This window comes from Anarhichas minor, unplaced genomic scaffold (genome assembly GCF_050575085.1).
Source record: "Anarhichas minor isolate MPS153535 unplaced genomic scaffold, ASM5057508v1 ptg000035l, whole genome shotgun sequence".
In the NCBI taxonomy this organism is placed as follows: Eukaryota; Metazoa; Chordata; class Actinopteri; order Perciformes; family Anarhichadidae; genus Anarhichas; species Anarhichas minor.
This window is the reverse complement of record NW_027466481.1, coordinates 2167820-2183348: the sequence shown is the minus strand read 5'-3', so window position 1 is coordinate 2183348 and position 15529 is coordinate 2167820. Positions and strand designations below refer to the sequence as shown.

The window sequence follows — 15529 nt, the reverse complement described above, 5'->3', positions numbered from 1 at the left end:
CCTGGCGTGAAACTTACCGGAGGTCTTCGAGCGCTCTGAACCAGCCAACGCTCCAAGATATGCTGAATCGCAAAGGGCGGCAGCAGAGCGGCAGAGCAGGACAGATTGGAGAGAGCCAGCGAGGGTCAGAGATGGAGACAGAAACAGAGACAGATGTTGTGAAACGAGACACGGCAGATATATCAAACCTAGCAACGCCACATTTATGCAAGTCACATCTAATATTCCCTTTAACCTATTTTTAACAACCGAAGAAAGCGGGTGAAATGTAGAGGCCTTGAAGTGCATCATTAACGCCCTGACCATAAACGATCTTCAACATTAGGGAGCTTTACTGCCAGGCACCGAGCAGGTCATTTAAAAGATGTAAAGAGAAATCACCAATGTAAATGTTTCTGCCACGATGCTGTAAGGCGACAATGCTGACTGTAGATGTTTGCCTATCAGTCACCACTACACGCGCTGTCCTCTTTATAATTCATAATGCATGAGTTTTGCAATGAGATCTGTTCTTCTCATCATTTTAGTCTGGTGCGGATTGTCATTCAAATATCAAATGTATATAGAAACTCTAATAATGGGGATAGAAAACGACACTGTGCACAGGGAGAAATAGCACCTAAAACTACAAATCATTCTCTTTGGGCTTACTTTGAAAGAAAGAAAATATATCTGACTCGGGCAAGGACAAGATTGGAGGTATTAGGAAGATGGGGATACATGGTAAAAATTGGCAAAGATGGCGTCTGCACCTTGGGGGCGTACATTAATGCATATGTGCCCCTGCAAAATAAAGTGAAAATAGTAAATGCTCATTAAATAGCCAGACCAATATTGGATTTCTGAGGTTGTTAAAATATTGATATTTGAAAGTTTTAGAATCTGATAATAGCCTACCGATTAATATAACTACATTTAAAACCTAAAGTCATTACATCAAACATTCCTGATAATTAAATATGATTATGAGATTTTATAACTGCGACTTAGATATGTAGCCTCATAAGCAGGACATTTTAAAATTGAAAAAAAACAAAACCTGTCAGTGCCCTTTGGTGGACAAACAACACCATTTCTAAATGACCTCAATTACCGATATTTTTGACATTTCTTTACTGCAATTTCTGGTTATTCATTGGCCAGCATATATAATATCAATATATTTGGTCAATTAATCAATTTGGGCTCTATCATGAGTATTGGCCTTGTTGAAGGCTGACACATAATCAATGTTACAATAAAGTAATACTCACATTTTATTCCCTAGTACAATATTTGGAAATTGTTTACCACAACCATGCATATTGTGACACACCTCCACTCATAATTAATTCAGTTCGTTTTGACAGCCTGAACAATGGCCACACTCATTGAATATAAGGAATCTGGCTAGCTAACTAACTAACTTCAAATTTAATTTAATTTCTTCTCATTACTCAAGGTCTTCACTAGCAGTTGGGAGACCGGATGTGGAAGAAACAATTTGGGAACAATTCGGCCCGAGCGATGTGCAAAAAGAGGTGGAGTTAGTTGCTGCCCACCAGAGCTGACTGACTCATCAGCGGCTACCTGTGGCTGAAAGTTCGTCAGGTGTTTCCCGTCAACCACAGGTCGCTCGGAGGCTTTGATATATTGTGTTTACATCGTCTCTGACATCCTTACTTCACAAGTTAAAAGCGCTCACGTGTGATGGTACTGGGACAAAGACTGGAATGTACTGTCGAGAAATATTCTGAATATTGTTTCTACATCCTCTCAGCTAAGGGCCTCGGCGAGAGACCTTATTACCTGCAAGGGCGGATATCCTGGCAAGGTTCAACTCCAACACGGGCTGACGTCAACTTGAGTGTAAGCTTTATTAATTCATGTTTTTAATACTGGCATTAGATTTTTGTAAGATTGCACGCAGCTGCATCACTCGGCTGTTGAACTTTCGTCAACATTGTTGTTGAATTGTGAATGACGGTGAGTACTAGTACACACGTGTGTTTTGTTTTGCTCTCTGTGCTGTGTCGCTACTTTGGGCTTGTTGTATATTCAGTGAGGGCTCTTGATCGTCTTGCTGTTCAGTTCTTCCTTCATGAACCCTGTCTGTAAAGCTTGTCTGTAAAGCTTGTCTGTAAAGCTTGTCTGTAAAGCTTTTCTGTAAAGCTTGTCTGTAAAGCTTTTCTGTATTTTACTGTATTTTACTGTCTTCGCATCGAGTTAGAAAAATTATGTTCAAAAAGCTATAATGCAATGTTTAGGTGTGCAAATCACATTTTTGTATGAAATTAAGTAAGTGACATCAAATCGACCCTTGTTAAAAATGTTTTGTTTAGTATTTCTTGATTCTGTTACGTAGATTTACAAATATCAATACGTGTTGATATTCTGGAATAACACACAATTGTACCCACACTATTAATGTTATCCAGGTGTTTTTCATAAAATATATATATATATATATATTAATCACAAACAGACCATTTAATCATCTATTGATGATTTTACGAATAGGAAGATATATTTGTAATGGCCTCAAATGCAACATATTACTGTTTATGTAAAAAAAGGCTTTGTTTTCTGTTTACACTTGAAAATATGTCAAGCTTTGTCAACAAAGACATCATCAATATTTATAGTTTTTGAGTAGGGTGTGTGGAGTTTTAATGGAAAGTTACTCAGTGCTAAAGCTGACCAGTGTATGTTTTTAAAGGTGTGTGCACCACTTTTGAAAAACCTTCATATCCCTGCACTCATGCTATTTGGACTGGTTATAGGGCCTTTAATATCACTGACAGGGTCTCAGTGACCCATAACCAGTTTAGAGCCTGCGACAGAGCTCTTGTGTTTCAGTCATTGTATTGTAACCCATCTTTGTATTATACATAATGGATTTACAGCAGGGTGGAGCTGATATGAAACAGAAAACTACTCACAGTTCACCAGAAGTGTTCCAAATGTCATAGCTTCGCCCAGGGGACTCTTGGCTATCACTTTATACTCGCCAGCATCATCAGGAGAGCACCTGAGGATATACAATGTACCCAGAGCTGGGATAAAAATGTATCTGTCGGGTTACAGGTCTGTGCTTTCGTTGCACATCTTTTAGCGGCAGTAGCAGTATTTTGATTGCCGTTAAATTAATCCCAAATACCACATGTAGTACCTTACGATCAGAACACTCAACTTAATTGGCTCTCGTCGTTCTTTGAAGTTAGTTAATGGAGCAGACTCACAATTTAGCCCCATCGTTAATTTCTCAGTTTGACAGCCACATTATATCTCATAACGGCAACCTTTCCTAACCTACGTTTCTTAAAGGAGCTGCATTGAACACTCTGAACGTAATATAGCAGCAACCAACAGACATGGTGGAGTAATGTCTACCTGAGCAGAGTATGATGCTGTTAGCACCGTTATCTATGAGCCGTCGACATGTCAAGAGCCTTGCAGATCTTGCACCTTTTTAACTATTAATTATATTCTAAATGAATCAATAGCAAGGTTGTGCTATCCACACATGCCCCATCTTACTCACCTCTGCCTCATTATCTTCCTGCGTAGAGCTTTGCATCCTTAATTAGGGATTTGAGCTAGTGACCTACCTTCTGATCTCCAGTGAGTTAAGACCAAATTTTTGTTGAAGACTGTAATTCCATGGCTGGTCAGACATTCTCAGTGGCACACCATCCTTAAACCTGAGGCAGGAAGTTAGAAATCGATGTGAGTGTGTTAGAAGTTCAGGGTTTTTGAATATCAAAGAAAGAGTGAACAATGGGCTTCACTTAGACGGTTCGTGATCCTGCCCTATGATTTCTTATGCACATCTTTAACCAATCAAATGTTGGTTTGGCTGAATCCATAACAACCAAACGGGCCCTTTGATCTCTTATTCTGTCTTGTGCATGGCCACTGTTGAGGGCAGCTCATTGGGCCCGATGGGTCCCATATGGGATGGTGTAACCCACAAGCTTCTGGATCTCAGCCTAGGTTCATGAATACTGAGCACACGCAGTCTATTCATCAGCTAGTCTCACAGCAGCTCAAGTATCAGGTCAACAGTTCGGAACGTTGCCTGAATTAACACAGGTAATTTCATATTTATATAGAGGGCCATATTCAAGTCAGGGATCAGATATGTAGTGTTATGACTTGTTTTTATGACTGAGTCTTTTGTATTCAATCATTTGCATGTACAGGCGTATAACCTAACCTACCTCCTTACATCTAACACTATTCCTCTCATGATCACATGACACACTCACCAGTATTTATCTGTGTCATATCATGGATGAGCCATGAATTAATGACACAATGCAGGACAGCAACTTAGAACTATTTTATTTTATTTATTTATTTTTTACGATAAAGTCTATAAAAGGTCAGAAAATGGTGTGTCAAAAGGGGCATCTTCCCGTTGTTTGTTTAATTTGTCTTGCCAGTTCAAAAACGAATTATATTTAATTTGCAGTGATATCAAATCGAAAAAACAGCAACATTTCACAATCAAGAAGTTATAAAATGACTTAAATGGTCATTAATCAAATTAGTTGTCAGTTCGATTTTTGCAGATTGACCAAGCGATTAATCGACTGTGTCAGCTCAAATACAATGTTAAAGTAAGATATTCGGATCAGGACTGCACAGCATCATACATCTTATGTAGTGGTCCACTGAAAACTGTAACTTTGGACCGTGATACTTTTTCTCCTCTAAGCCCTTCCAACCAAGCGAGAAACTAAATTGAAATGACACCGGTTTGCAGTACGACCCAAGCAATAGACTTTAATAGAAACTGCTGGAAAAAGAATTACCGGAGGCCAAAGGAGGCCAAAAGAATGGAGTCCAGCAAAGACAGAAGTTCTTACCATGTGACCTTTGGGGGTGGACAGCCCTGGACGGTACAGGAGAGTGTGACCGTCATGCCCTCCCAGACAGTGTGAGCCCTTAAGGGGATTGGAAAGTCCGGGGCCTTCTGACTCAGACGCTCCAGGTACTTCATGTGGGCAGATGCCTTCTTTTCTGCCTGCAGCACAGATGGAGGAAAAGTACTGTAATGTACTGATAACTATATTATGTATCCCTTAACTAAACTTTGCTTTTTTTACTGCAAGCGTTCACCGCTCCACTCGACTTACAAATGACAAAAAAATGAAACAAACTCTAAATAGTCTGGAGAAACATCTTCCTCAACAATTAGCTACCAACCACCAAAAGACAACAACATTTGTATCTGCGATATATCAAAGTTAATTAAATCTAGGTCACTGATGCTGTTGTTTTTTTAACATCCACTTTGCAGCCCACCTCAAAGAAGTTGCAGACAAACTCACTTTGTATGTATTTCATTCATTGCAGAATGCAAAAAGACTTTAAGCAAAGTCTCCATCACATGTCTAATAAAGACATCATGACAATGATGATTGTGTGGTTAAGTTTCCATCCTGAAAGTTAATGCACCAATCCTGCAAAGTGCAAGTTATATTTCATTTTAAATCAGTGGTTCTCAACTACATATCACAAAGACCTAAGAAAAAATACAGCTAACTATTAAACTTTGATGTTGCATGGTTGAGAACATGATGAATAATATAAATAGTATTGTGTTGACAAAGTACAAGGCAGTCCTTGTTATTCCGTAGCCCAAAACTGGAGTTTCACCTGCTTGCGAATGGCCATTGTGTCGACGCGTGTGCGTAACACATGCTGGTTCCTGATCACGTCTAGCTCCACCTTCTCAGCCTCGTTCCCAAACATGGTCCACTTGTCTCTGTGATACTCTTCAGCCAGAGTTTCCTTCAGGATTTCCCTGGTGGAGCACAGCACATATTTTTAAAATATATTCAGGACTAATTAGCTAATAAGGGTGGTGAATACAGAAAGCAGATGCAAAAAAACATAGATTGCTGCAGGCTTGTTGAAAAGCAACATTCAAATGACCAATTCATACATAATACTGGTGAACAATCGTAATAAGTATGTAAATACGCACATTTGAAGTTTCATTTTCAGCTGCACAACATATTTTCAACCAAGACTAGACAGAAAGTAATTTGCCTCATCTGAATATTTTGAGTATAGGTTGTCAAAGCAATTCAGACCTCCATCAGAGGAGGTGACAAGAGTAGAAACAACAATTCAGACAAAGGCTTGAACACGGTTTGAAACGACATGGATCGACCGCTGAGAGAAACAAAACAGCAATTTCACATTGATTTCTTTTGGCACGTAAACGTTTCTTTTTGTCCCAGTCCATTTGCACACAAATGCTAGTTTTATGATATTTGGCAGTTTGCCACTTAAAAGGCTGAGGGATGAGGCCGGTGGTTTGCTGCTCCATTTAAACCTACGTGTCATTTCACATGAGCACCATTCTCCCACATGTTTAAAGTTTTTTTTTTTTAGAAGTTGGTCTTTTATGAGCCCTGCTGCCACTGCTGATTCACATCACTGTGAAGAGGTGCGTTGCTGGTACTCTAAACATCTCTCACATGAGTATGTGTGCCTCTCTAGGACTCCTTCAGTTGGGGACAGTTGAAATGGCTGTTGTGTCGCTGCCTGTGTGGCATCCTTTACGTGCCTTTCATCAGGTTGGTTGTCAGGAGATGGCGGGTGGTTGTGATCTATTCACTCAGAAAACAAATTTTCTTTTTTCTTTATCTTTCTTTGTACGGGCAGCTAGGTGGCATAGTAAGTAGGGCAACTGGGGTAACGGGGGACTGTGGTTCAAGTCTTGCTTTTGATTTACGTGTTCGTTATATAGGGGTCGTTATGCAGCACAGTGAATCCCCACCATGGCTGTTGAACCTGCACTCTGAGCTCATTGTAAAGGCTGTCAAACTAACCGAGAAGGTCCTCTGGTAGTTTATAGTATATACGCATATGAAAGGTATGTTGTAGCTGTGAATACCATATAGCTTACATGGCATTGCATATTCTCTTGTGTACATGCAGCAGTGCATCCATATGCATGGCAGTATATACGCACTCCAACACGCACGATCATGAATTCTGCCTGCTTTTTTAAATGCAGTGTTTTAACCAGGGGGGGGGTATCCTGAACCGTCTTTTGATTGACGGTCCCCAGGGCTTAATTATTCAAACACGTACTTCACACACACGCACACACACACACACACACACACACATTGCCACAACAAAGAGAGAGACAGAATCTTAAGTATTTACAAACCCTTCTCTGAGCATGAATGGCCCAACAAGTGCTTGCAATAATTCAATGCAATGCACAAACAGCATTAATAAATATGCAAGTAAACACGTGCATGCATAGATGCATATGCAGACAACACACACACACACACACTCGCACTCCAAGGCGTTTAGAAAGATGGTTTTGACTTTTCGACGTTTAGTAAAGTGTGTGCTTGACAGTATTTATAATCCCTGTGGGCTCAGAGATTTTAAGCCTTGAGGGAATGAACCACTGCAACACACAAAGTCAGTGGGTATGAGAGGTCTTATGGCTTGATTATTGCTCAAAAGCGGAATTTTAATATTGCTTATTGGTGCGAACAACAGCAAACCCCTCCTGCCAAGACAAACCAGGCATGTATGAGTCAGCTGCATAATTGATATGTTACCCCGTTACCACGGGGAGATGATAGTTGAGGAACCATTATGTGAGTCACATGTAAATGTACAATTGGAGCCACACTTGCCAACACACAACGATCTAGTGCATTCATTTCCACACAAATCAAAACAAATGTCATGCTCCAGCATCTTTAAACACTCGGGCCCCTTTTAGAAATTGTGTGCCAATCCCCGAAAGCTTTCAACGTCATCCTTCCGTCCTTCCTCTCTCATCCTGGGAGGAGTCAATCATCTCCAGCATTACTAGATTTCCGGCCTCCATCCTAAAATATCCATCCTTGCTATCTTAGTCTTAGCGCTTCTGAGGGGGGAAAAGATTGATGATGAGATGGAGGGTTGTGGTGGTGGCATGGGAGAGGGCACCTAAGGAGATGCCAAGTTGGCAGGGCCACATCGCTGCAGCTGAGGCTCATCACTGTCAGATGTGTTTTGTCTTTCAAGAGGGTGTGATAAGATTGCACCCTCAATGACTCTCTCCCCCCCACAACATTGTATCCCTCTCCTCCTCTGTATTCTAGTACCCATCTTCTTCAATGCTCATTGGCACCTTTGTCTGTCCATCTAATTACTGTTGCCAGTCAAAGCTTCCTTACATGGCTAGATTTGTATTAGTTATTTATTTTTAGTCTTCATACATTGGAGGTATCAAATTATTTTCTACACAGCAAGTCCAATTTAATTTCTGGACGGATGAGAGAAGAGTAAAGAGGCTGCCACTAAGCCTCCGAATGTGAAAGTGCTGTTGAGAGTACCAACGCAGACAGACTGCGTGACCCAGACATGACAAGGTGCCCCTACAGAAGAAAAGGGGATTTAGGTAAAGCAAATCGTGTCACAAGAGGCGACCATCGCTTCGCTTCATGTTCTCGGTGACCTAAACCTCCTTATTCTGGGACCTATTTTTAGATATATGACATCCTCTTCATAGCAGCTGAGCAGTAATCCTGTCCTCGCAACATGATCATAACGCACTCGAAAAGTAAAAGATGGCTCATACACGTCATCAACAAAATCCTCTCAGATTCTGATTCACTAATAAGTTAAAGACTTTCTGTACTGGCAGGAAATTAGGTCCAGCTTCCAGCCACGTGCTAACTTCTTCTGTCTGGTACATTTTTCTTGTTTAACATATCATTTATATATCCTGCATTATCAAATTGTTTTTAGAGTTTGATGTTTGTGATTAGAGTTGATCGTCTTTACAATTTTCTTTAAGGGCTACAACTAATAATGATTTAATTAGCCATCAATCTCCTATTTATTTATTTATTAGGATTTATCTATTTATGCAATTGATCTGGAAAATTTCAGAAATATGAAATAGTAAAAAAATGTAACTACTGCCCAAAGTGATGTCTTCAAATGACGTGTCTTTTATCTGACCGACTGATATTCAGTTTACTGTGATGAGCAGCAAATTCTCACGTTTGAGAAACTAGAACCAGAAAATATTTGGCATTTTTGCTCAAAGAATGACTTCACAATTAGTAGATTATCAAAATAGTTGCAGATTGATTATCTGTTCATCCATTAGGCTAATCGGCTTTCCTCCAATAGGATGTGAAGGTCCTTCTTCTTCCCCGTCGATACAAAAAAACAAAGGTTCCCACTGTATGACTTAATTGTCAAGGCTTATTGAGATCTGTGAGACAGCAAATGATTGGAGAAGTCCACAGCTGGCCTTTTACTGACGGATTCAAGTGAAGAAAAAGCCCGGATATCCAATGTTTATCGAGACCCTCTGTTGGAATAAGAGCTCATGTGCAGTCAATGGCTTGCAGGGCAAAGTAACAGTGAAACTTCACCCACTCCACTTTCTCAAATAAAGTGGAGAGAGAGAGGATGTGGTGGTGACTACTGATGGGGAGGCAGGATTTTATGACAAGCACATCACCTCATTCAGGAAGGAAGTCTGCTGGAGGAACGTGGAGGCTTGCTTACAATTCTTTGGATCAGCATGAGAGGAAGAGACTCATCTACAGTTGTTGCCCATTTTGTACCCACAAAAGACTCCAATCCTTAATGAGGATTGGAAATAACGTGCCCAAGCTTAGAGCTGCAGATGAAGGCTATTAGAATAGGACTGCAACTAACGATCATTTTTGTTGTAAACATTGGATATATACGATTTTTTTTAGAAAATGTTATTGCATTATTATGCATTTCTAGCAGAGATGTACAGATTATAATTTGTATTTATTAGATACAAATGGCTCTTATTATGCAAATGTGTGCCTAGTAGGAAAAATAGCTGGGGGTTACCAACACCTAGCCGATCCTAAGGATCAGTATTGTGTATTTTAATGCATCGGTATCAGGTAAAATAAAGTTGATCAACTGCTGATCTTTTCTTTTGTTTTTGTCCGCTTAAGCCTACAAAGAAACTTCTGCTGCATTGTAAATATAAGTATCGGATCACGCTCCAGCGTAATTACACACTCTATAGTGGAGGCTTTTATCCGCATCAACTACCCCTCAAGTCTTGTTGATAATCAACAAAAAAACGTCTGCCATATATTTAGCCGGATCTTAAATCTCACCATGTCCTGTGGCGCGGAAAGTTGTCCATGTCCAGGATCTCCTTGACGGACATCAGGTCAGCGGGGATGATGGGATAGAAATCAGAGTAGGAGGGTTCCTCATCACTGTTACATTCAGAGAAGGTTGGATAATGGAAAATAAAGCAGAGCCTGATCAACACGATATATATCTCGCACATCATCAAATGACACAGGTGAAAGAAGAAGTAAAAAAAAAGAAGATATTTTCTCTTGTCATCCTTCACAGTTATTTATTTTGTTGATGGAAGGATTGAGTGTTCACATTAGCATGCCTATTCATTTTGTCATGGTTTACGGCACATTATCCAATCTCAAGTTCATCAGACCATTATTCTGCTCTGCAGCAGTGGTTCTCCTTTTCTCTGTCTGAACAGCAGAGGTGGCCAAACATTAAGAGAGAGAGCTCCGGTTGATGTAGGCAAACATTATGTACATCAGGTTTCATTTAATCGAGCACTCCAGGGATTCTGTTTAAAACTGGTAACTCTTATCTTATATCGCTTTTTTTATCTGCTCTCTTTCTGTTGTGAAGAAGGTAAACATTGACAAACCAAAATCAAACAGAGCAACACAATCTGTAAAGGAGTGAGAATCCATGAAAGACATCAAGATACCCACTTTTAAAATACAATGTCAATATAGTGTTCCGCACTACTACCCTCCTCAGTCTGTGCAACTCAGGGGTAAGCCACCAACTGTGGATCATTGTGTGGCACAGCTGATTTGTCACTGCTCAGTATACGACTCTACAGTGTTTCCAAAAATATTACAATGGAATTTAAAGTCGTGCAATGTTTTCAACACTTTAAAGTATTTTATCTGATTGATCTACTAGTTGCTTCCCGTGGGTGGGGTGGAAAGCCTAATCCAGCCACCCAAGCAGAGCAGCGTATGACCTGTTTTCTCTCAAGCGAGAAACGTTATGGCCACCATCAGCTGCTTCTGCTCCGCTCTGTGTTCCTCTTTTACTCACTGGTGGACAAACACACACGCTATTGTCTACAGGGAGCTTATATAATCAGGAGGAACAGGAGCTGCTGATGTGCACACACAGGCAAACGATGACAATGTGGTGTTTATGAGCCAAAGGGTTTTTGGATCTGAGACAATAGGTCGCTCACGGTACAATGGCAATTGTAACTGTTCAGCGGCATCATGCAATTATCAGCAATGTTCAGTTTTTAAACCCACACTGTGTCCGTGTCAACTGGTGGTAGAGTCGGGTGTATTCCAGTCGATGAACTGGAGCACAAACCGAACATGATGAACCAAACACACGGAGCAGTCACTGGACACACAGAGTAAAGGGGTTCTAAATCTAAAGCACTGACAGCTGCTGCCTCGTTCTGTAGGACCTTTAAATTAGTCTCTTCATCATAGTCATGCAGACACACAGACACACACTCATACAGACACACATGAGACTACACTAAAGCAGGCGCTCTCCATTTAGTGCACCAACAATAAACTGAGCTGACCTTATCTATGTGCACCCCCATAAACAGGAGAAGGGAATTTGTTATTCGCGACAAGGTCACTTGAGGCAATGAAAGGCATTTTTGTAACAAGAGAGGCATTCATTTTTCCCCTCCCTTAATCCACAGATGTCTGTTGCTATTTTAAGTTATTACAACCACAGTGAGAGGATATTTTAACTTCGCATGCTTTCCTTTCAAGTGTTATTAGTAGATCTATATTTACAGCATGCTTAACGGCCTAAGTACATTGCAGTACAACACAACTCCATTGAAAAGGATAAATACCAAAATAAAAAACTCAAAGTTTGCGTGCCAGAGCTGTATTTTTATACCTAGGTGTGTACTACTACACAACCCCCAACTACTGTTGCTGTTAACCTCCAGCCTCAGGCATTACTTTCAACCAGCCACCTTACAAATGGCAATGCAAATTGATGTGACTTCTCGTTTTCTGTTGTTTGCAAGCTGGGAAATTTCCCCATTTCACGACACCCAGAGGACAACTTCTGCTTTTGCCGTCTTATTTTTCTCTTTGCCTTTTGTTTAGGTTCCCTTTGAGTGTTTCTGAGAGGCAAGGGCTGTTGAATAATGTAGTGCAGAGCCTACGGCTGGGCAGTATCGCTCAAGTACAGCTCACAGATATATACACACAGGGACACAAACACTCACGGCATGGATATAAACAGGAACATGCACACACATGTGCACCCACGCAAACAAACCTTTATGGTAGAGCTGATACTGTTGCTGTGTGCAGGAGAATGGAAGTTGTGCATTTATGTGTTTCATATAAACAACAAGCTTCCTCAAAATATTAACTTAGTGTAACTAGAAATTTAAAAAAAAGAGGAAAAGCACTGAGAGGCACTGGATGATCTGCCCTCATTGTTGTATGCACGTCAACAACCTGTACTAGCAATGGTCTTGTACCTATTGTACAAACAAGAACACAACTCTTTGGGAAAGACTGTGGTCTTCTTTGGTAGTTTTGTTTGTTCGACTAACCCAGAGGCCACTTTGTTCAGTCTAACATGAAGATAAATTTGAGTGTCCTCCCACTGAGGATGTCCTAGTTTAAATAGAGAGATGCATCTATTGTAATCATACTAGCTTATTGCACTTATTGTATTCATATTAGTTTGTGGCACTTATTGCATTCGTTTGTTTCTGCACTGCACGTTGGCTCTGGTTTATGCTCTTAGATGCTTGTTTGAAGAAAGGAGATGCACTTATGACTTCTGGTGACTAGTTCTCTCGAAAACCGATGTTGAATACACTTATTGTAAGTCACTTTGGATAAAAGCGTCTGCTAAATGACTGTAATGTAATGTAATGTAATGAACTTTAAGTTCGGCTGATCTAAGCCTGCATGGAATAATTGCTTTTTGTGCATCATCCCTAAAATGGGTCCAATTCCTTTTATTCTGCAATGGAGATTGCAGACCCACAGATTAGCCAAATTTGATAGCTCACTGCAGCAGTGGGGCCTTTGAAAATGAAGGCAAATTTGACTTGAGTCTATTGGGCCGGTTCAGAAGTGATTCCTATTACCTCACTATCACTTCAGGACAAAGTGGAGCCAGTTCATGTGTCACATAAAAATAAGCTAATGCCGCTGACTCTTTCTTATTTTAATCAGTCAAGCCATTGTTTTATCCTTTATTTAAGAGTTGCTGTGTCTTAAATGTTTGCACTGTTGTAGTCCCAGTTGCTGCTTTTCATATTTGTCTTTGTCTTTGTCTTTGTCTTTCTTGGTTGACTGAAACACCTCCCATTTACTGGAACAGACACTTCGGCTAATATCCATGGTACAGTAACGCTACTATCCACAAAGTCACTGAACTGCTACTGTACACACAGTTGTCTTCATTTATCCAATGGCCAGCTCCACTTAGGTGTGTGTGTGTGTGTGTGTGTGTGTGTGTGTGTGTGTGTGTGGGTGTGTGTGTGGGTGTGTGTGTGTATCTTCACTCCTTAAACATGTTGAATACTCTGGAGAATAACATGTCAGATTAACTGCAGAGAAACACTGAAATATAACATTATTGACACATTGGTAAACCTTGTGTAGAAGTGTGAGCTTGAGGTAGTGAATACAGTATGTGGATGTGTTGTTCTAGCAGCTACCACCAGCGGCCCACAGGGTATGCTTTAGTGAATGTTTCTTTGTAATAAATACTCTGTCATCCTTCAACTGAAAAAAACAAATCTGCTGCGATCAATCGGGAGAACTTTGAGCAACATAATACGAATCAAATGTACCTACTTTAATATTTATAAAAGTATACATGTAAGGCAGAAACTGTAAACCCCACAGGAGAATAGTTTTTCTGATTTAAATGTTCTTTGCTATTTGTGAAATCTAGGTTTATTGCAAAACAATCTGTCTTAACAAGTAATTTAATCTGTAAATTGTTGAAAACAAATGTATACATCTGTCTATGCAGGGTGGAATAATTTGACTTGGTTCCAAAAGTTATACCTTTTTCATGAATAGTGTACTGTAGCCTTCGGTGCCATTTATTTCATATACAAGTCCACTTATTTATCATTATTTTGTCTAATTTCTGAAAAATGCAACTGAATTATTTCAACTCATTAGCAGAATTTGAAGAATTACAATCAGGGTTATTAAGGGCTGAAAATGAGACTTGATGACATTTCAGTCTTGTAATGTTTCAGGTGGAACCTCTCAAGCGATTCACAAAAAATACTAATCATACAGTTTCCTTTTAGGCAGGGAATACAGAAGCAGTGTTGTCCCCTATGTGAGGGGAGTGTGTTTGAGTGCAGTAGGCTCGTAGTTCAGATTCCTAAACAAACAATGATATAGGTGGTAAAAATAGATAAGCCAATGTCCTCTTGTGCAATGTGCACTTGGTCGCTGTAAATCCATCTCCAGTTAAACGACTAAACTGTAGTTGTAATTGAAAGCCCAGAGTTTAATTTTGTATTACTTTATTAAAGTTATACAGAGTGTTGCTTAAAAGAAAAAGCAGGCAATATTGTGTATTTCTATTGTTGTTAACACATCTCATGTAAAGTGAGCACTTTTCAGCACTTTTGCCGTAGTTTGCACTGTTAGCACCGTTAGCAACAAGCCGTTGGCTTATTATTACTATTTATTATTACTTTTATTCTTTAAATACATTTGCTGATAATACTTCTGTACTTTTACTTTTAATGCAGGACTTTTACCTGTGATGGAGTATTTTTTGTTGAATTGGTACTTTCACTTAAATAAATGATTTGAAAACCTCTGCTGCTACTGAAGTCAGGAGAGCATGTCTGCACCTGGAAGTGAAGGTCCTCTTCTTCATCTGGGACGACAGCTGCATGCTGTGAGACATCTGGGACGACTGCTCCTCCTGCTCTCGCTGCATCACCATCCTGGTTTCCATGGTAACCAACTGGCACCTGTGGAGAGAGGGGGTGGGGGCTAGAAGTGAGGATGCAGAGGAGGCAGTGGGATGAGAGCCAATGGGAGTCAGTCAGACACTATAGGCGCTGTAGCCAACTCAAAGCTATAAGTTTCATGGGTGCAGATGAGTTGCCAAATTAATACAGCGCCAAGTGAATTACAGCGTAGTCGCTCTAGCCTTGGCAAGAGACAGCTATCTTTATTGTGCTTTGTATTCATGTGGGGCCTTATAGTTACATTTCTAGTAATTTGCTCAGTTGAGGTGGTAGATTAATGACTATTCCACATCGTGGTGGTGCAGGATTGTGATTCGGTCTTCCGCCTCATGAGAATTATAATTGAGCCCAAAGGGTGGGCTAAGTGTATGCAAAATATTCACTGCGCCATTCATCTCTTGAATAGGTTAGCGCTATCAAAAGAGCCACAAGTCTTCTGATATCTTGAAGTGTCTTGGGACCAGCAACGCAAAG

General features: G+C 40.2%; 1 protein-coding gene across 1 annotated transcript in view; it reads right to left on the bottom strand.

Moving 5' to 3' along the window:
- Positions 1–15039, bottom strand: part of myom3 (myomesin 3) — a 47339-nt gene extending 32300 nt beyond the window's left edge. Inside the window, exons 1-7 of the mRNA XM_076106692.1 lie at positions 14933–15039; positions 10140–10244; positions 5647–5794; positions 4854–5011; positions 3591–3683; positions 2922–3010; positions 18–62 (exon numbers count right to left, since the gene is read on the bottom strand). Coding sequence (XP_075962807.1) covers positions 18–62; positions 2922–3010; positions 3591–3683; positions 4854–5011; positions 5647–5794; positions 10140–10244; positions 14933–15039 — 745 coding nt within the window. The remainder of the gene's footprint in view (positions 1–17; positions 63–2921; positions 3011–3590; positions 3684–4853; positions 5012–5646; positions 5795–10139; positions 10245–14932) is intronic.
- Between the last annotated feature and the right edge of the window lie 490 nt (positions 15040–15529).